The sequence below is a fragment of the Mirounga angustirostris genome, unplaced genomic scaffold, assembly GCF_029215605.1.
Source record: "Mirounga angustirostris isolate CCGP_5_RB_7025 unplaced genomic scaffold, mMirAng1.0.hap1 SCAF_9, whole genome shotgun sequence".
Classification (NCBI taxonomy): domain Eukaryota; kingdom Metazoa; phylum Chordata; class Mammalia; order Carnivora; family Phocidae; genus Mirounga; species Mirounga angustirostris.
The window spans coordinates 69,677,794-69,699,383 of record NW_026991717.1 but is presented as its reverse complement, the minus strand read 5'-3'; the positions used below and the strand labels follow the sequence as shown (position 1 = coordinate 69,699,383).

At 39.7% G+C, this 21,590-nt stretch overlaps 2 protein-coding genes across 6 annotated transcripts in view; one reads left to right on the top strand and one right to left on the bottom strand.

Moving 5' to 3' along the window:
- Positions 1-11,605, top strand: part of SLC12A6 (solute carrier family 12 member 6) — an 86,150-nt gene extending 74,545 nt beyond the window's left edge. For all 3 annotated transcript variants that reach the window (XM_064570720.1, XM_045900418.3, XM_045900419.3), the window contains 10 exons: positions 1,240-1,359; positions 2,143-2,247; positions 2,655-2,823; positions 4,125-4,320; positions 4,921-5,090; positions 5,810-5,941; positions 6,531-6,638; positions 6,840-7,024; positions 7,414-7,547; positions 8,492-11,605. In XM_064570720.1, the coding sequence (XP_064426790.1) occupies positions 1,240-1,359; positions 2,143-2,247; positions 2,655-2,823; positions 4,125-4,320; positions 4,921-5,090; positions 5,810-5,941; positions 6,531-6,638; positions 6,840-7,024; positions 7,414-7,547; positions 8,492-8,583 (1,411 nt within the window). In that variant the 3' untranslated portion in view covers positions 8,584-11,605. The remainder of the gene's footprint in view (positions 1-1,239; positions 1,360-2,142; positions 2,248-2,654; positions 2,824-4,124; positions 4,321-4,920; positions 5,091-5,809; positions 5,942-6,530; positions 6,639-6,839; positions 7,025-7,413; positions 7,548-8,491) is intronic.
- Positions 11,441-16,999, bottom strand: EMC4 (ER membrane protein complex subunit 4). Of its 3 annotated transcripts, none has more exons than XM_045900420.3 (5): positions 16,790-16,999; positions 16,330-16,444; positions 12,557-12,710; positions 12,092-12,252; positions 11,441-11,853 (listed from the first exon to the last, which is right to left on the bottom strand). In XM_045900420.3, the coding sequence occupies exons 1-5, from the start codon at positions 16,873-16,875 to the stop codon at positions 11,818-11,820; spliced, it is 552 nt and encodes a 183-aa protein (XP_045756376.1). In that variant the 5' UTR covers positions 16,876-16,999; the 3' UTR covers positions 11,441-11,817. The 3 variants fall into 3 exon arrangements, with proteins under 3 accessions (XP_045756376.1, XP_064426792.1, XP_045756377.1); XM_064570722.1 differs by having other exon boundaries at positions 16,215-16,444; positions 16,711-16,850; XM_045900421.3 differs by having other exon boundaries at positions 16,711-16,850.
- Positions 17,000-21,590: the final 4,591 nt, after the last annotated feature.

The window sequence follows — 21,590 nt, the reverse complement described above, 5'->3', positions numbered from 1 at the left end:
GGGGCTCGATCCCAGGATCCTGGGATCATGACCAGAGCCGAAGGCAGATGCTTAACCATCTGAGCCACCCAGGCACCCCTCCTTCTCCTATGTTTTTATTAGATCTGATTTTCTCCATTCACTCTTTTTGAAATTCATCATGGAGCTAAGAAGTTCATTCTGTACACAGTAGAACTTCAGTAAGCATGGTTGTCTACCTGATCTATTTGATCAAAACAGGCATTCCATCATTCTCTGCCAAGTTTCTCTCCTCTCTCTCTCTTTTTTTTTTTTTAGTGAGAGAGAAGAGAGTGAGAAAGAGTGAACACAAGTGGGGGGTGGGGCAGAGGGAAAGACAGAGACTTTTTTTCTTTTTTAAAGACTTTATTTATTTATTTGACGGAGCAAGAGAGCACAAGCAAGGGGAACAGGAGAGGGAGTGGGAGAGGGAGAAGCAGGCTCCCCGCTGAGCAGGGAGCCCGATGTGGGACTCAATCCCATGACCCTGGGATCATGACCTGAGCCAAAGGCAGACGCTTAACGACTGAGCCACCCAGGCACTCCGAGAGAAAGACTCTTAAGCAGACTCCACACTTAGCACTGAGCCCAACACAGGGCTCCATCCCAGGACCCTGAGTTCATGACTTGAGCCAAAATCAAGAGTTGGACGCTTAACCCACGAGCCACCCAGGTGCCCCTCTGCCACGTTTCTCTTATGTAAAGTAAGGAAACTAATGGCAGATTTCCTTCAGTGGGTTCTGCATGTATGCTAATGAATGTTAATATGGTTTTAAGCAATATTTACATGAAATACTTTTTTTAAAAGATCATGTTAATAATTCTGACTACATGCCCCATCCTTGCTTTGCCAACTAGGCATTAATTATCCTCACAACTACAGATAACTTTCATTACATCCTGTTCATTTATATGTTTTCCCAGCAATGAGAAACATCAGCACAAAGGATGGTTTGGGCCTCGGTGCAGATCTACCGACTATTGCAGTCCATGATAAGACAACTATAAAAATTGAGAAAAATATTTTGAAACTTTTATAGCAATTTGACATTCTCACAGCATCCAGGCATATAGTAACTTTTCTAATAACTCATTTTTATTGCGTTTTACAGAAGTTCAGTCTGCAATATATTGGAATTTAGCAATCCCTCACCAGTTTGAGAAGCATCTCTAGCACAGGCTTCTTTTTAAGCTGCTTAGAAAAACACTTTCTTGTTTGTGTTTTTGTTTTTAATTTTCTAGGGCCCTCTCTTTCATGGGAATGAGTATCTGTCTGGCTCTGATGTTCATTTCTTCCTGGTATTACGCCATCGTAGCTATGGTAATAGCTGGTATGATCTACAAGTACATCGAGTACCAAGGGTGAGTCTGTGGATTTGACCTTGATTACTGCTAAAAGTATCAAAATGGACTAGTTTGTGTAGAGCCAGCCCAATGAAAATTGCAGTAAGGATCCAGATAACCTCATTCATCTGTAACTAAATTTTGTATCCCCAATTCTTTTAGCCATCTTACAGACACAAACATACAGAATCAACAAGGGGAACCCATTGAGAAAGTATGAACAGATCAGTGAAAAAAGTAGCTTAAAGGACTTGTCAAATAATAATGATGAGTATTAAAGTATAACACAAATACAAGTATTTTTGCTTATCTCTTCAGTCAAGGTATTATCTCTGAAATGAAAAAGAAATTAATCCTGAATAACTATAACAACTAAGACTTCAGAAACACCTAGCAAAATTTAGGAATAAATAACACTGGTTCAGAAGATTACATTGAGTTTTGCTTTTCCCCATTATTTTCAAAATTAAATTAAACTTTGGGTCTGTCGTAAGTTCCTTCTCCAAATAGCTGTTTTGCATTATTGCTTTTGAACAGTTACATAGAAGGACAAGTGAGTGATACTTCCAGCCTTTATTTTGAATTGTTTATTGTACAGTGTGGTCCATTGATGAAGGACAGTGTGGATCTGCTTTTGGTGGGTTCCTTATGTTAATAAAGAGCATTATATAAATAATGAGTTTTAATTTTCTTCCTTGTGCATATGTTAGTTTTAGATAAAGAAAAAATAAACTTTATGTTTTGAAATTGTACTTGATATAGTTGAAATCTGTCTCTGCTTTTTTCTCTTTTGTCTCCCAGAGCGGAGAAAGAATGGGGTGATGGAATCCGTGGGCTGTCCCTCAGTGCAGCCCGGTTTGCTTTGCTCCGGCTGGAAGAAGGACCGCCACACACTAAAAACTGGAGGTAAAGAAATCAGTAGAGCTTAGTGGTGTAGTGTTTGGCACATGGTTAACACACACAACTATGTGCTTCTGTGATTACAGGATAAGGAATTCAGGTGGCTCAAGGAATTGGTATAATGGACCCATTTTGAATGATTCCAGATCCTTCATACTTTATTCTCTTTTCTTCATGGGATATCTGGTCTAGACTTCAGCCATTTTTATTGTTCCTTGCAGAATGATCGATTTGTGGTAATACTGGGAGGATTGAAATAAACTACACCCTCATCCTATCGTTTTCTCTAATCTCTTCCTTCTGCCCGATTACAGTTTTATATAGATCTCCTGAATTAAAGGGTAGAATTGTCATTCTGTTCCCCAAACCCAAAGTTTTTTCTCCCTTCCACCCTCCCACCAATCTCTCTGCAGGCCTCAGTTACTTGTATTGCTGAAATTAGATGAGGACTTACACGTCAAGCATCCTCGCCTCCTCACCTTTGCCTCACAACTTAAAGCAGGAAAGGGTCTCACTATTGTGGGCTCTGTCATTGTGGGGAACTTCCTGGAGAACTACGGGGAAGCTTTAGCTGCTGAACAGGTAAGAGTCAAGGCTTATTGACTTAGTGGAATTTAGCTTCTGGTTTTGTGATGTTAAGTTGTTAGATGTCATATTTCTAAGTTAATCCCTTTCCTGAGTGATCTAGGAGGTTTCCTTCTTAGTGCTGACTTTTGAACAATCATATTCTCCCAAATAAGAAGATGAACCAGAAGATAATAATTTATTTTTTCCATTTAAAAAGCATTACTAAACTTTTAAGATTGTCAAGGCTAAGCACTGTTTGCAAGTAGACTCTAAACATTGACTCAGGCCTCAGAGAAGTCAAGTAAATAAATCTGTCCCTTGAATCGTGGAGATGGTTCTGCTCAATCTGGTGACAAGGAGCAATGAACAACTTTCCTTTCTCCTTACCAGTCTACCTTGGTATCATGAGCAAGGTTCTTTTGCTTTACTTCTGATTAACTTGCCAAGTATAAGTTCTCCCTAAAGAAGAAAGCAGTTTTCACTCTAATACTTATTATAAATGATAAAACCAACCCTTTTATTTCAAAAATTTTACTGGATTTCATTTGGAATACTTTGAAACCCTAAAAACTAGAAATGCTTGAAGAAACACTAGTCTGGAATGATGGTAAAAATAAATAAAAAGCACAGGATTGGAAATCAGTAAAGCTTGCTTATTACCCTTGCTACATCACTGACTTAATCTGTACCTTCAGGAAAATTCTGTCCTCTTTCTACACCATTATTCCCTTCATCTTTCCACTAAGAGAGTAAATGAAGTATTATCTCCAACTTGGCTTGAATAAATAATAGCAAAGCAAAGACAAGGGTCATCAGTAGTCACCATTAAAATACCAAAACAGATGGAAATAGGAGAAACGAAAAAAAAAAAAAACATACCAGAGAAAATTTTTAAGTGAAACTGAATCATCAGATTGAGTTTCTAATAATACGAGTCAGGGTATCAGGGCGATTGAGGAAGGAAGTAGATCATGTTCACACTCAGCCTGGCCAGTTAAGAAAGAATATTGAATATTTGTTTTACGAAGATCCCTGCTCTTGATTTGTTTGGTATGTTACAAAGAAGGGAAAGCAGAATAGAGGAAAAGGCAGAGGAACTCCATTGCTGTAGTCAACCAGCAATATATGTAGTAAGCACTTAGTGAAAAAGGCAAAGGATAATGAAATTCCATTGGCCTAATTTTACTTTTTGGACTTTTCTGTAGGAGATACGGTCTTAAGCAGAGTTTGGAAAAGAGGAGGAGATTATAAGACAAGGAGTAATAGATTAAAAGGTTCAGGGTGAAGCAATTCAGCATTGAGGTTCTCTTTTTCAGACCATAAAGCATCTAATGGAGGCAGAGAAGGTGAAGGGATTCTGCCAGCTGGTGGTGGCAGCCAAGCTGAGGGAGGGCATTTCCCACCTCATCCAGTCATGTGGCCTTGGGGGCATGAAGCACAACACGGTGGTGATGGGATGGCCTAATGGCTGGCGCCAGAGTGAAGATGCTCGAGCGTGGAAGACTTTTATCGGTACAGAACACTTTTCATTTTATCCTGAGGGCCCAAATAGGGATTACAGTTAAACCTCTGTTGCCTTAACCCTACCCCATAGCCTAAAGTAGAGACCGTGGCATTGCGGAAGCATAGTCCCATAAGGGCACCTAAGTAACTACTAACAGTAATAATCCTATTCTCCTCACCCCCTCCAGCTTTATATTATGTTCATGAATTGTTTATCTCTGTCGAGTATTATGCTAGGAATTATCTCTGAAATTGCCCTATTTTCATTTGTGATCTGCCTCATTGATGTTCTCACAGGAATTGGAAGGATGGTCTTTCATCAAAATCTCCAGAATTCACATAACCCCCCCCTTAGAAATGTAGTGATCAGCATATATCTAGTAATATAAATCATGGTTCTGAATCTAATTCTGTTAGTTATTCAGATTTTTCTTAATGATTGTTGTTACTTGATGAGGTATAACCCACTATGTAAACAGAATACCTTGCTTAAAGAAATGTAAAAAAAAAAAAAAAAAAAACGCATTACCCTTGCTTTCCTGACATGGTGGGAAGCAAGGCAAGCCTCAGGAGTCTTCTCTGTTTATCCTGATTCTGTTTTCTCCCTAGGCACAGTTCGAGTGACAACTGCTGCCCATCTGGCCCTGCTGGTGGCTAAAAACATCTCCTTCTTTCCCAGCAATGTGGAGCAGTTTTCTGAGGGCAACATTGATGTGTGGTGGATTGTGCATGATGGGGGGATGCTCATGTTATTACCATTCCTACTTAAACAGCACAAGGTATTTTAGATACCTTTTGAAAAAAGTCTTTCTCCCTTGATATCGTCCTGGTTCACTAGACAGATGCTTCCTCTTTGATTATAGTGTTGGGGCTTAGGATCAGAAGAGTTGGGGATTTTTCTTAGCTTTCCCATGATCCTACTTTCAACCGTATGAGAAGTAAGTAGTTTTCTTTCTAGTTGATACCTACCTATCTCTAAGTGAAATTCAGCAAGTTAATAAAGTTCCATATGAGCTCTTGGAAAAACATTAAGAAGTGACACGTCCATTTAAAAAAAAAAAAAAAAAAGACCAAAGTCTCTCAAATGCTGGAAACCTATGTTTGGGTGTGTGGGTATCTTATACATAGGTATGCTCATCCTTTGGTAAGACTAGTTAAACTGAACTTTAAAATAATAAATATTAGAGTCTGCATGAGGCATCAATATGCTATCTGAATACAGTACCCTCTTAATGTATATATATCCCCTTTTGCCAGTTTTCTTCTTGTTAGGAAATTAAGAACTTCTTAAAGCTGTTTTTAATGTGTTTTTAGTTAAGCTTTTGCCTTCGTACAATAGTATATCAAGTTAGAAGCTAAGAACAACAAATATCCTGATACTATAGCAAGACTGTCCAAAGCAAAAAATGTCTTGTGTTTGAGGAATAACTCTTTTTTTTTTTTTTTTTTTTTGGCCTTCTTGCATCTCACTTTCCATGTATGTATGGTACTTTCTCAGGTGTGGCGAAAATGTAGCATTCGGATCTTCACAGTAGCCCAACTAGAAGACAACAGTATTCAGATGAAGAAGGACCTGGCTACCTTCCTCTACCACCTACGCATCGAGGCCGAGGTGGAAGTGGTAGAGATGGTGAGAAAGCGGAGTTTGAGATCAAACAGACCACCCTTCCCCCACTTCCTACCCTGTCTTCCTAGAACTTTTTTTGGTTTGGGAAATTGTTCAGCTGCAAATGTGGATTAATCTCTTAGTTCCAACAAAGCCCTAATATATTGATCTAGATAAGTAGAATATGAATGTGTTGTGTATTCGGTGGATTTTATTTTTGCTCTTTTGTTATACAGCCTTTATATTTCTACCAGATTGTCTGCTTAATATGGTTTTATCAAGTTTTAATTCATATATGCATGTTAAAATCACACACAGTGCTTTTTTTTAATAATAACCTAGCAGTCTTAAAAAAAAAAAGACTAGAGTTTGTATTTTGTTTCAAGGAAACATATATGTAATGGTTGGATTATGGAAAAGACTCTCAGGGCTTCTAGATTTGCTCTACAGTCCATAATATTATATAGCTCAGTAACTGAAGAACATAGGAGTGAAACTTAGGTTGATATTGTGATACTTTCTCTGGCTTAATTTAGTGAGTGGACATGAAAGTGTATGGTTCATCCTTCTTTCTCCTTTGTGCTTATTGCCCACTCTGTGTTATCTACGGCAGCATGACAGTGACATATCTGCTTATACTTATGAGCGCACCCTGATGATGGAGCAGAGGTCCCAGATGCTCCGGCACATGCGACTGTCCAAAACAGAGAGGGACAGAGAGGTGAGACCTTCCTGTATTCATTGAATGCTAGTCTGTCCCTGAGAGGGATGATACTATATTGTTCTCATAGAATGACACATTCTTTCCTTCTCCCTTTATCAGTTCTTTCACTATAACCACATTATTATTTGAAAATAATTGAAGCTGAAGCGTGAGAGGGAATTGGGTACAGAGGTCATAGCTATGTTGGGCCCTTCTCAGGCACAGTTGGTGAAAGACCGGAACTCAATGCTGCGATTGACCAGCATTGGCTCTGATGAGGATGAAGAGACAGAAACCTATCAGGAGAAGGTGCACATGACTTGGACAAAAGACAAGTACATGGCATCCCGGGGACAAAAGGCTAAGTCGATGGAAGGATTCCAGGACCTGCTTAACATGCGTCCGTAAGTTTTCCAACTCACAAGCTTATCATGTAATATGGTATCCTAGTCAGTGGCACACATGTGACTTTGCCTGGATACACAGGATGAGGTCTGTTCTTCATTTCACCCCAAATCCAGCCATCTCTGTTATTTGCCTGTGCATATCAGCTACCAGTTAACATTGTGCATAAGCTAACCACCCTTCTTTCTCACCATACTGTGTTCCTGGAATAAAACAAGCAAATGTAGAATGAGAAAACCCAGGATATTAGTATAAAGAAATCATTTGTTCACTACATTATTCATAGTCAAAGCAAAAAAGTTCTGTATCTCAAGGTTTTTAAAGTTGACTATATGCCTAGCTTTCTCTTTGCCTTAACCACCTCTCTTTCTCCCTTCCACCCGTCCAGAGACCATTCCAATGTGAGGCGGATGCATACGGCAGTGAAACTCAATGAGGTTATAGTTAACAAGTCCCACGAAGCAAAGCTGGTTTTGTTGAATATGCCAGGGCCACCCCGAAACCCTGAGGGTGATGAAAACTGTATCCTTTCCAAGAATGGAGCTACCAGTAGGGAAAGTCTTAGCCTGTTTCTTAGATAAGACCACTAGGTAACCTTAAAAGTCATTGTCTGTGCCCATATTTCCTTCTCAAGGAGGAAAGGCTGTTAAAAGTCTTAGGCAAGGATTCTTACACAGCAGTGAGATTGATCTCCTTTGGGGGAGCTGGGTATATATGTTCTCTCTGAACCCTAAAGAGACTTTTTAGGTGGTAAATTTGCAACATGACTTCTAATATTCACAGTATAGAATCCTTTCTGAAACAGTCCTAGAGACGCAATACCCACATCCTTTCTCCTTTTCTCAGGCTCCACCCACTTTGCAAAGCGTCTTTCTTGTGGATGTAGTTAGGGGAGAAGCAGTTTAAGTGAAATCTCCTCTGAGGGGAAAAAAAAGATAAGGGTTTTTCCTCATACCCTGATCACAGGATTTTTTTAATGGGACCCCTTCAAGAATGCAATGGTATAGACTGGCCCATTCCCATCAGTACCATTAAGGAGAAGAGATTAAGAAAAAAAAAAAAAAAACTGGCAGAAAAATCTGATTTGAGCAGCTTCACTTAGAAATTACTTGGGTTCTCTCGAGCAGTCTTATAAGCTGCCCTGTTGTGGCCTTTTCTTCTTTTTTGGCTTATTTTGCTGTGGTACAAACACATTACTTGTGAGTTTCCCCCATTTGTAAAGTTACATTTAGAAAAAAGTCTAACAAATGAAGGTCTTGTATTATATATGCAAAGGAATTAGATCCCTGGATTATTTCACAGGGTTAAATTAAATCCAGAGTTCAGACGTCTCCAACTCTGAGTATATATAATAATGAAAACAAGTATGTTAATTTTGCAGCTTTGCAGTCAGATAAACCTCGATTATCATGTCAGGTTATAAAGTGTGTTCTTCTCCTCATTTGTCTCCTTGACAAATTCGGAAGACATGGAGTTCCTAGAAGTGCTCACCGAGGGACTAGAGCGAGTCCTCCTTGTCCGGGGTGGTGGCAGTGAAGTAATCACCATTTATTCATAATCTACTCCTGAAGACTCTGCTTGGCCTCACCTTTCCTAAAAGGCTTCCATTCTCCATGGAAGTGCCAGCTCTTTACTACTACTCCCATCAAGTAGAGGCCTGGGTTCTGTACACATCACACTGAACTCTTGACAAGCTGAACCTCGAGTACTTGTGCAAAAAAGTACACGTAGTTCTGCTCTTTGCTATCATATGATCTGCTGTCCTTACAGAAGAAGCAGATATTTCCTCAATATCAGAACACTGGTCAAGTCCTAAAAGCCATGTCTGTACTAGTTGAAGGCAAATTAGAATTAACAGGCTAAACCATTAAAATGAGTTGGCAAAAGGGATGCTAGAAATTCAAGAAGACGAAAAGCAAGTACATGTCCAACATTAAAGGGGAGTCTCAGAAGTCATGGTCCAATGATGACACCATGGGGGTAACAGCCAGAGACACAGCTTCATCATACTAAAGAATGCATGGCCGAGTATGTGGGGACCTAACATCCTTGTGGAGATAACCTGTGGCAAACCAAGATGAAAATCTTTTTTAGCTAATTTTCTTTAATGTTTCCATTGTTCTCCAGGACTCTATTTTATATTAGGGTACTATACAAAAACTGAAACATGGCTACAGCCTCTACTTCTTCCTCCAACACAAGATTCCCCCCAAATACCAGGTTCCAGTACACATACTATGTCGGTTTATATGTCAGCTGGTTCTCAAAACCCAGTCTGTGGTTAAGATTGTAATACACGCATTGTTATCCTGGAAATTGTTTTTTTAAAGGTGGAGTAAAAAGAATTTCTTTCAGGTTCTTTTCAAATGGCCAAATTAGGGTACCCTAACTCCAAATTAAGATCTACTGAAACAGTCTGTGGTTACCATGTGCGACATGGTCAAAACAAGCAAGCTGTTGTCCAAGAAATCTAGATGATGATGCACATTGACCAGTAGTTTCGCCTCTCCTTTCTTTTATGCCCTCTGGGTTAGTAGGCACAGGTCCAAAATCATAGGAATAAACTAGGAAGACTGGCTAAAATCCTTCCCTAAAAGCTTTGAACTATCTTTTAAAGGGGGAATCCAGCAATGGAATTCGAAGTTCTAGAGCCATACTCCTTCCATAGTGCCAAAGATTGAGTTGCTGCTACTCTCCCTACCTGCTTCACTAAAGTGGCATACGATTGGCATTGACCTGATTCAAGAAACTTATTTTTCACTAAGAAACCTGTGCACTCATTTCCAAAGCCATAGCCAAGACTTGAGGCACTCAACTCATCTAAATGTCCGGAGTATGAGCGTTTTTATCAATTTTATTCTTCATTGTGACTGCAGGAACTTGGCTCTGAACCAAGATTATCCAAGCCAACAGTCCTCTGCTATTCCAGTTGTTTTCAGAAAGCTCTCAATGTGTCAAGGAAGTACTTGTACAAGCTTAGCTTTTTATTTGCTGGTCATAAAACATTTACTGGTCATTTTAATTTACTGGTCATAAAACACCTAGCTTTCAAGCATAGGGAAACTACCTTGAGTGGTAATTGCAAATATGTGAAATGGTCCTTTCTTTTATAGGATAAGTATTTAGAAAAACTGTTTTGCCTGTATTCATGACTGCTCTTCAATCACCTTTTTAATGATAAATACTGCCACTCTTCTTTGATCACCCAATAGGATATGGAGCAAGCAAACCTAGGTCCCAGCAGATTATTCATTTGATTTTTATGGACAGAGAAAACCTTTTCTTCAGTATGGCTTAAGAAACTGAGTATTTTGTTCCCTTTGCTCTTTTTTCAACCTCAAGACCCAGTCAGGGTAGCAAAACAAACATGATCTTTAAGTTCCTGCTCCTTCCTGCAGAGGGTAGAAGCACTGTTAAAATTTCCATTGTAATACTCTGTTGTTTAGTTGAGTCCACAGTAGTGGAACAGGTTCTCTAGGACCAAGATATTGAAGCCCCCGTGCTTTAAAGGTCAGCCTGCCCAGGAATTCCTCTACATTTACACACATCCTCTGGCCAAAGTGGTTGATACATATATTTTTTTTCCATATAGAAAAAATATGGGCAGAAAACAAGGTTTTAGAAGAGCTTTTTGTGGTTGGAGCTCTGTAAGAATCTTTTAAAGGGATAAGGGAGTGAGTGGCTATTAATACAGCCACTACTTCAGCCCCTAAAACATAAAATCACCATTACATGGGAAAATGGTTATTAGGCCAGATTTAAACTCATCTCTGTCTAGAGCATTTCACGTCCATGTGTTGCTTATGTTGTTCGTCTGTGAAGTGTCTTGTCTCTTCTAATCACTGCAAATAAAGCAATACTGAAAACTTGGCGAGAGAGAATGCACCTTAGGGGAAGGGCTTTTGTGTTTCAAGAAGGAAGAGAAAGGAAAGACCTCTTCCTGCCTTCTGAATAAGATCCAGCTTTTAAGTCTTAGCTAAGATTTACCAGGGCAGACTATGACAATATACCTTCTCCAGCTGCTGGCCTTCTGCCTTGTAAAGCTATCTTAAAAGCTGAGGTTTGAATTGCAGCATCTGCTCAGCAGGGGCCCGGTTCCTCTTGGCAGGGGAAAGATCATTACCGTGTATCTTCCTTTGCCTCAGATTCCTGTGGCCCCAACTAGCCCGCCAATCCTCACTCCCCCTAAATGTGTTAAAAATCCATTATTGTGGATGTTAAAGTAGCAATTACACTGTAAGCATATTTATGTACTCTTTTTGTCTGGTTTATTTTTCTTTTCATCATGTATAATCTGAATCCAGCATTAGTTTCTCACATCTTCCAGTGTCTCCAACAGAATTTTTATGTTCCAGCTTGTGTTAAATAGAAGTGAAACATTAAGGAAAATAGAGTTAAGGGAAACTTGTGCAACCTTTTTTTTAAGCATTGTTCTCAACCATTTAATTTATTGAAAGGAGATGCTGCTGTGGTTCTTGATTTAGCAGCAACCATTTTGTTTACATAGAGTTACAGTTTTATTTGTTGTTTTGCTCTGTACTGGAAACATAAATAAAGTTTTCTACATTATTTTCATTCAAGGGTTGTGGTATAGTTTCTTTGTGTGTTTGGAGTGATACGTACATTGTCTTTCTGGGATTCATCTCCTCACCATGGAGTAAAGAGAGCTTTGGTTCTGTTCAGCATGAGTGATAACTTTAAGAATTAGTATGCTGAGAAGGAGCCACTGGGCACAAAAGAAGGTTGTAAATGAGATCCCGATACACAGGCACCAGGTGCTTCTTTCTCCTCTTCACAGAAGCAATCCTCCACCACTAAACTCCATCCTCTGAAACAAGGTAAATAGGTGATTGGTGAATTGGTGTTGAACTAACTTATAGAATCAAGTTCTTTATTTAATCACAGGCTCTATTTAGCTTTATCCTTAAAAAAGTAACAACTTCCAAACTCCCAAGGGATCTTATTTCTTAACAAATAAGCTCTAGTACCAACTCAAATCCCCCACCATCAAATGGGTCTGCTATTTACATTACAACTGCCCCAAATTTAACTTTTCCTTTGCTTACCTCAGGGGGCTCAATGAAGGCTAACCAGTCTGATGCATGTGTAGGCAACAGTCCCATTGACTGGCACTTATAAACAGCCAATGCCAAACCCATGAGGTTTCCAATGAGATACACCAAACCCTGAAGAAACTTCTGGCTTGAACTTTCTAGCATCTTGAAAGCTGTTGGGGTAACAAAAAGTGTCAAACCCAAAACAACTTTTTTTTTTAATATGAATCAGGCCATATTTTAAAATAATATAGAGAGACCCAAAGTAAAATAGCAAATAGGACCATTAAAAGTGAACAAAAAGCCATGATAAGCTCCATTTCCCTCCTCCACGCCACCACCTCTACCATCACCACCCTGCACACCCTCCCCCTGGCCACTAGCCAAGAGCAGTACTAAAGATTTTCATGGGTTTCACTAATATTTGTCTTTAATTCTTAAAACTTAAGGAAGGGTTGTTGTATCAAGAATACTTACTGGCTGAAATGGCCATAAGTGCCTGAATGGGCCGCCAAGCCATCATACACACCATCATAGTAGGGAAGATGGAGATCGTATTGCCTGCCATGTACATGATGAAGAGGTTCATGGGAATCTGCTTGAGGGGACCCAAGGCAATGTCCCAGCAGCGCTAAAACAAACACAATTTTAACCTATGATATCTATCCTCAGTCCCACATTTATCGGGTCACTGATGTTAAAGTCAATTCCCAATTCTGTGCTGCTGACTGAGCTGACTCCTCAGTTCCACCACGTCTGTCTGCCCTTCTCCATGTTGCCACAGGAAGCTTGCTCTTCTAAAAATAAGGCATCCTCACCATTCGTTATGTTTTTTCCTACTGGTTTTCCAGATACCATTTTTCCCCATGATTTGGCTAAAGAAAAAAAGACTTCCCTACTTTTGTTCTTGTACTTCTGCATCTCTCATTGCCCCATCTACAACTGAAATAGGTAAATCCATAGGGTGGGAGATTAGCACACCTCAATAACTAAAAGAACAAGCTGACAAATCAAGATATTAAGATCTAAATGACATTATTAACTGACATATATAGAACACTGCACCCAACATTTGGAGAATTCATTCTTTTCAAACACACATGGGACACTTACAAAAGCTGACCACTTGCTGAGCCTTGAAGAAAGTGTCAACTCTCAAAGAACCCAAATCATACAAAGCATGTTCTTTGCTTATGATGCAATTAAGCTAGAAATCAGTAACAAAAAGAAAACTAAAAATTCCCTATATATTGGAATTAAATGCATTCTAAATAATCCATAAATAAAAGAAAATACAATGGAAAACAGAAATATTGTTAACTGATAACAATAACAAAAATGCCACATATTATCCTTGTGGGACACGGAGCACTGAAAAATTTATAATACATATTTAGAAGACTAAAAATAAAGTAAGCATTTGGGGCACCTGGGTGGCTCAGTCGGTTAGGCATCTGCCTTCAGCTCAGGTCCTGATCCCAGCGTCCTAAGATAGAGCCCCGCATCAGGCTCCCTGCTCAGCGGGGAGCCTGCTTCTCCCTCCGCCTCTGCCTGCCTGTCTGCCTACTTGTGATCGCTCTCTCTGTCAAATAAATAAAATCTTATAAAAAAAAAAGTAAGCATTATTTCTTTTTTTACAATCTTTTTAAGTTTTAATTCCAGTTAACATACAGTGTAATATTAGTTTCAGGTGGTACAATATAATGACTCAACACTTCCATACAAGCTCATCACAAGTGCCCTCCTTAATCCTTATCGCCTCTTTCACCCATCCCCCCACCCATCTCCTGTCTGGTAACCATCAGTTTGTTCTCTATGGTTAAGAGTCTGTTTCTTGGTTTGCCCTCCCCTCTTTTTTCCCCCTTTGCTCATTTGTTTCTTAAATTTCATATATGAGTGAAATCATACGGTATTTGTCTTTCTCTGATGTATTTCACTTAGCATTATACCCTCTAGCTCCATCCATGTCATTCTCAGCATCTATTTTAATAAGTTAGAAAAAGAAATAGATTAAACCCAAGGAAATGAAAAGGAAAAATGAGAAAAGAAATTAATAAATTTTTCTTTAAATCAACAAGGCTAAAGGTTGGTTTTTTTTTTTTAAAGATTTTATTTATTTGAGAGAGAGAGAAAGAGAGAGAGCACATGAGAGGGGGGAGGGTCAGAGGGAGAAGCAGACTCCCTGCCGCGCAGGGAGCCCGATGTGGGACTCGATCCTGGGACTCCAGGATCATGACCTGAGCTGAAGGCAGTCACTTTAACCAACTGAGCCACCCAGGCGCCCTAAAGGTGTTTTCTTTTAAAGGTTAATAACATCAATACTGGTGAGCCTGATGAAGGAAAAAGAGAAATATTCAACATTGGGAATAAAAGAGGGACAACTCTATAGTTCTGGCAGTGTATTAAAATGATCATATGGGCGCCTGGGTGGCTCAGTTGGTTAAGCATCTGCCTTTGGCTCAGGTCATGATCCCAGGGTCCGGGGATAGAGTCCCGCCTCAGGTTCCCTGCTCAGCGGGGAGCCATCTTCTCCCTCTCCTCCTCCCCCTGCTCATCATCTCTCTCTCTCTCTCTCTCAAATAAATAAAATCTTAAAGTGATCATATTACAGGGGCACCTGGGTGGCTCAGTCGTTAAGCGTCTGCCTTCGGCTCAGGTCATGATCCCAGAGTCCTGGGATCGAGCCCCACATCGGGCTCCCTGCTCAGCGGGAAGCCTGCTTCTCCCTCTCCCACTTCCCTCTGCTTGTGTTCCTGCTCTCACTGTCTCTCTCTCTGTCAAATAAAATCTTAAAAAAAAAAAAAAAAAGTGATCATATTACAAATTTGGGGAAATGGATAAATTCCTAGAAGAAAAACCTAATAGCATAATAAATTGAAAATTTAGTCATAAAACTGTTTAAGAAACTGAATCTGTAATTAAGCACAGATGGTTTCTCTTGGCAAATTCTAAACATTTAAGGAAAAAATAAAGCCAATCTTATACAAATTCTTTCAGAAAATAAAAAATGAACATTCATTACATGGGGCCCCATAAATACCAAAACCTGACAAGGACATTATGAGTAAAGTTTATAGATCAATATCACTCCTGAACCTAAATGCAAAAATCCTACTAAACAAAATATTAACAAAGTAAATCTAGCAATATTAGAAGAATATATCACTATCCATTTGAGCTTACTCATGTTAAAAGAATAAATGGACATATTTGTAAGCAATTCCCTGGTGTGTCACTTACATAAAAGATCATTTATCTGGGACTTTAAAGATCAAACCATACAACAGAACTGTTCTAAAGTAAGTATAATCATCTACCTTCAAAATCAGGCCATTTTAATAATACTTTCATGTTATTGTTCATATTACAATTTGATGTACCAAGATGAAAAATGATATACTTATCAAGAAAAGCACTGATACCAGCTGTCATTTTCCTGTAAAAATCACTGCATTTCATGAAATAAAGATCATTTAGTATTGAACAATATTAAGGCTAAGAGGAAAGAAAATGCCAGCTACTGTTCTAGGCACTTGGGACACAAAATCCGCTTTCCTGGACATTACGAGAGTAAAAAGACAGGTAATAATCATATCATGTATATGAATGATATGGAGAAATAAAGTAAGAAAAGAGGACAGGGAGTGCCCTGAGTAGGTTTCTCTAAGAAGGTAATATCCGAGAGACCTAAGGGAAATGACAGAGCAAGTCATACAGGTTATCTGGGGGAAGAGTATTCCAGGAAGAGGGAAAGAACATGTACAAAAAGCCCGGGATGGAAGCCTGCCTGCTATTTTCAAGGAGCAGCAAGGAGGCCATTCTGACTAGAGTGGAATGAAGAACAAAGGGGAAAGTGGCAGGAGATGAAATCGCTCAGACTAGAATGAGAGGTAAGGTAAGAAGAAGTAGTGATGAGTAGCAAAAATTTAAATCTGTTTTGAAGATAAAACCAAAAGAATATCCTGACACATTGGTTGTGTGGTTGTAAGGGAACTAGGGTAAAAGAATGATTTCAACCATTAGGCACCGGTACCGAAGGATAATTTCCAACCTACCTCCTTACATGTTCAAACATATTTTATTTTTCTAACTATTAAGCACTTTTACTACTGTAAATTAATCTCAAGCAGTTTACCAATATTAGGGATAAGACTCCCACAGTAGGATATTCATATGCTGCTCGGGAGAGGACGGTGGATATGTAGGTCAGGACTGGCCTAGGAACTACTGTGACACCTATAGCTCTGCACCTTCTCCACCAGGATCCGGTCTGTCTCTTGCACGCTGGTATCAGGCACTTGCTTGTCCAAGTAACCGACAGGGTACAGCGAGTCTCCCTGGCCACCGCCCCGGTCACTTCGGCTCCTAAAGAACCAAACCAAGAAACATAAGGCTGCAGCCTCCCACACTTCATATCCCACGTTCCTGCTCTAATCATTGGAACAAAGATCCTCAGATCTTTATCTAATCTACCCAGATTAGACCAAGCCCTCTCGTGGGTTCGTCAGACTTTTGTCTATTGTGAGGAATGAAATAAGCATCTTTTGAACATGAGACACGTCCACCGTAGAGAAGCCGCCGGCTCCCCGGGAGCCCTCTTTGTGCCACCCATCATTTTCAGAGAGTTGTACCTGAGAGATCAGGGCCTATTCCTCCGCGGCAATTCTGGGGTGAAGACTCTTGTTACCGAGCTTCGCCCGGGCTCCTCACCTGCTGCCTCCTCCAGGCCCGCTCAGCTCAATGGCCCACTTGAAGCGCCGGCCTCGGTTGGCCACCAGGCTCCCCTGTGCCGTCATGGCCACGGCCGCCTACCAAGGCTGCGAAGCTCCTTACTCTGAAGCGGGGCCCGGACCCAGGCCCACGGGCACACGCTGCCTCTTGGTCCTACTCTGCAAGCCCGCTTCCGGCGGCGCGTAGCACAGACGTCACTTCCACCCCGGAAATTGGCGAGCGGAGGATGAGCCAGAGAGTACTTGGAGCTGGAGAAGCTGGGTGCAGCGAAAATCCGACCGTACTTCGCTTCCTCCTTTTTGGAGATTCCTGTTGGGTGTTCCCTGACCTCTGAGGTGCGCTTGCGGGACAGAGGGCAAGTCCATACTCGCTCTGGGTTAGGAATTGAAGCCAGGGACACCTTCTTGAGCTCCTGCGCGCCCCCCCTGAACACAAGATGCAAATCTCCTTTAAACCTGGTTTTACTACGGGTGGTGTGTGATCTTGAGCAAGTTATTTAGTAGCTTCCGAGTACAGAATGTCTGCCATGTCCCAGGAGCTTTGTGTTTATTATTTAAGTCACATTAATCCTGCGAGGTAAATAGTTCAGTGCCCATTCTGTCCCAAAACTAGGAAGCAGTGTGGACGTGGGAGGGCTCATGGGTTTGAGATTCAGATGGCCTCCTTTTGAATCGTGGCTTCTTTACTTAATTGTGTGACTTCGGACACGTTAAATATTTAGTGCTTCAGCCTCTTCATATGTAGAAGTTTATCCGTTTTCAAGGCTTGTGAGGTTAAATGGAGTGCCCGCCACCTATGCATGGTTTTTTTATTATTATTATTTTAAAAAGCATACTAGTGGGGCGCCTGGGTGGCTCAGTTGGTTAAGCCTCTGCCTTTCCGCATAGGTCTTGATCTGAGGTCCTGGGATGGGCTCCCTGCTCAGTGGGGAGTCTGCGGCTCCCTCTCCCTCTGCCCCTCCCCATCCCCCGCTCGTGTTCTGTCGCTCACGCACGCTCTCAAACAAACAAACAAATAAAATACTTTTTTAAAAAGGCACACTAGTGATCGGATTTTGTATTGAGTTGTGTATCTATATAATTATATAACGTGTTATTGGGTATTTGTTTCTCGTTTTTTCCTCCTTTTATAAAGTGTTTATAAACAGTATATCTTTTCTTATTTCCTTAAGTTAAATTCCTAGAAGTGCAGTTGCTGGATCAAAGCCTATGCACATTTTAAAGGAATTTTAAATGCCCGCTAGCAAAATCACACCTCTTTGCATTTCACCAGCATTTATAATACTTTTAAATTGGTGCTTTGAAAATAGTACTGTATTTTCAAACCCTTATTCCTTTGACCCCAAGTTATCTGATATGGTCGGGGGGGGGGGTGAGGGAAGAGGAGTGCTGTGAGAGTGTGGTTGGGAGGTAAGGTTGAAAAGGGCCAATTAAAGAGTTTGGACCCTTGAAGATGATGGTGATCTGGAGCTGCTGAAGTTTCCACCCCCACTTTGTTTCCTGATTTGAAAGATATTTTGTGTTCATAGCAGACTGTTTGAATAAGGCAGTAATGGAAAAGGCTTTTCCCCTTCCAGTTCATTCTAAAATGTTTATTTATCTGATCATAGGAAGACGGAAATTATGGATTGCTTTCCTGCTTCTTTCTACTTTTCTGCCTTTATCTGTTGTCTCTGATGAAACTTTGAGGTTGATCTCAGACTTCACAAGGGTCTTGACCCTATTGGTCAATCTTTGTCCCAGTGAAATCTGCAGTACTTAACCACATTGCGTTTGTGTTTGTTGATGTCCTCTGAGCACGTATCTACCTCCTCTCATTGCACTCTGCCCTAAATTCCTTGATGTTAGGAACTACATGTTAATTATATTTGATTCCACTGCCTAGAACATAATGTATTGAATGTTTAGTGAATGTGAGTAAATTAATTGAAAGTAAATATAATACAGAACTGAATATACTATAATTACATTTATGTGAAAAAATGTAAAAACTAGAAGAGAATACATTTTAGAATGTTATATGTTATATCCAATTAATGGTTTTCATGCCATTTTTTTGATGTTCAAGCTATTGTTCTGCTTCTTAAATAAATTGTAAAGGAACACTTTTGAAAAGGTTGTCAGTCATTCAAATCATATATTCCTTCCCTTTTAAAGTACTCCCCCACTGACTACAAAAATGTTTCAACCGTAACCCAAATCAAGGTTGCTTTGGCCTCAGGTTAGTGCAGGTCATTTTTCCTTTATCCTAGGAGTCCTCAGAGTGTTGTTTGCTAAAACATGTTCCAAAGAACATGAAGACGGAGGTGAAAATTGGAACTGAACTGAAGAAGGATTCCAAGGTCAAACACATTTGAGAAAAACTACAGATGCTCTTCTGCACACACACCTTAGAGATTCTCAGTGGGATTAGTATAACATTAAAACCATGAGAAATGATTCAATAAAGAACCTTCTTTAATTCTGCTTCCCATTCACGTAAATGAGAAGCTCCCCCCCCCCTTTTATTTTCCCTTATCACACCTATACATTTCCTATGGAGTCAGTGTTCCATAGAATACAATGAGGGCAACTTTCTTCCAAGCATGCTAGAATTTTTCAGGAGAAAGATGAAGGTAGTCCTTGAAAAGCTCTGCTTGGTTTTGTTTTTTTTTGTAAGATATTAGAATATCATAAGAAATAATAGATCCTTTATAAAAATGGAGTTTCAAGTTGAAATTAAACTCGAGGATTCAAGTTGTTTTTTTGTTTTTTACAAATTATGTTTTTCAAGAAAAATCAAGGTAAACCTAGATTCTAATCCTGACTCCAAATGAACTACCTGTATCACTTTGAGTTAGGAACTCTTGGCCTTAATTTCTTCATCTATAAAATAAGAGACTTCTACTAAATGACTTCTAAAGTTACCTTCTAATTCTAAAATATATTTTTAAAAACATTTTGCATATTACTCTTTCATATATATTCATAGAAAAAAATGATAAACACATAAAGGAGTAATGGGATTTCAGATAATTTTTTTTTTAATTGTGCTTTCCTGGGGCACCTGGGTGGCTCAGTCGTTAGGCGTCTGCCTTCAGCTCAGGTCATGATCCCAGGGTCCTGGGATCGAGCCCCGCATAAGGCTCCCTGCTCTGCGGGAAGCCTGCTTCTCCCTCTCCCACTCCCTCTGCTTCTGTTCCCTCTCTGGCTGTCTCTCTCTCTGTCAAATAAATAAAATCTTTTAAAAAAAAAATTGTGCTTTCCCATATTTTTCCTAGTTCTCTGCATTGTGCAGGGACCACTTTTGGATTTAGAAAAAGTATAAATGTTAGTAATATAACATGACGTGTTTCCAAACCTCAAAGCATAATTGTTCTCTGTCCTGGATTCACAGGAGAATTACCTTGGAAGCTCTTTAAAAATACTAATTGATAGCTGGGTCACACTCCAGAGATTCTAATTCATTTGCTTAGGATAGAACATGGGCATCTACTGTGCAGCAAGAACTAAGAACCACTGACCCAGAGTATTTTGCTGCTCTAAAAGGTTTGAACTTACACAAAGTAATCTTAGCAAACAATCTGCAGTTTGGGGCAGCCTCCTTGCATGCCTGCCACTGGACTAAACTTGAATTAGACAGTAATGGAAATACTCAACTTGTAAAAATAAATGTTAAACTTCCCTTTGTGCTTTTGAGCAAATATGATTTTAATTAAAGAAACTGAGAAGGCACACCATGATTCCATAGGTCATGTGAGTTGCCTCATCTGACTTTTATATTTGGGCCATCTACACAATTTTTGTCTTTGTTTTTGAATCTCACCCCCACCACTTCAGGGGTCTAAGAAGCTGACTATTTCTAATACTTCATGCCGTTTTCTGAGCAGTTGCATTTGGATTGAAACTTGAAAAAGGAAATTTTATTTATTTACTTTTTAAAAAAATTTAAGTAGGCTCTACGCCCAACGTGGGGCTCAAACTCACTATCCGGAGATCAATTTCCATTGCAAATCCCCAGTTATTTGTGTTATTTGATTCTAGTATCATCACTGCCTTCTGAAAAGGGCCACCTTACACTACTTTATTCAAGATGCAATTTGTTCTGTGTTAGTAAGAGTCTTAACGAGAGGAAACTTTTCCCCTCCATTTTGTCTGTTTGAAATTTCAAACCCCTTCAGTGAAAAAACAAGTTTGTGTCTTTTTTTTTTTTTAATAAGATATTACCTTCCAAGTTCTTGCTGGATTTCTGCATCATTTCTATGTGGATTACTTTTTAAAAAAACTTCTGGTTTATGGCTCTGCAGTGTCATGAAATGCCCCTGTCAGCAGTGACATGAACTAGACAGTGCTGGAAGAAAATGTTGGTTAGTAATACCATTCTTCCTTAGCAATTACCTTTTTTTCATTTCAGGAGAGCTGTTGTGCAATTCACATTTTAACAAGTTCCCATTATAGCACATCCCTCCAACACTTGCTTAGGAAACTGGGAGGATTGCCATTCCCACAGATCTTATTAAAGGATAAGAATGACAACCATAGCATGAGTCATAATGATACATTGCTGATGGCCTAGCATGTTTCTTCAAGCTTGGTTACTCTGGATTCATACTGATGATTAATTTCAGCTATCTTGGAAGTGAGCTAAACTATCTCTATATCAAGTATCTGAATGACCAATCCAGGTCCTTTATGGTACTTTTTCCTATGTGCTATTTTTTTATTTATTTTTTATTTTTTATTTTTTCAAGATTTTATTTATTTATTTGACAGAGAGAGACAGAGTGAGAGAGGGAACACAA

Excerpts from the sequence above, each read along its gene's own strand:
- EMC4 (XM_045900420.3), bottom strand. The coding sequence starts at position 16,875 with ATGACGGCACAGGGGAGCCTGGTGGCCAACCGAGGCCGGCGCTTCAAG. Across the intron at positions 12,711-16,329 it reads ACCGGATCCTGGTGGAGAAG|CGCTGCTGGGACATTGCCTT; the intron begins GTGCAGAGCTAT and ends TGTTTGTTTTAG. Across the intron at positions 11,854-12,091 it reads CCTTCATTGAGCCCCCTGAG|AGGATGGAGTTTAGTGGTGG; the intron begins GTAAGCAAAGGA and ends ACCTTGTTTCAG.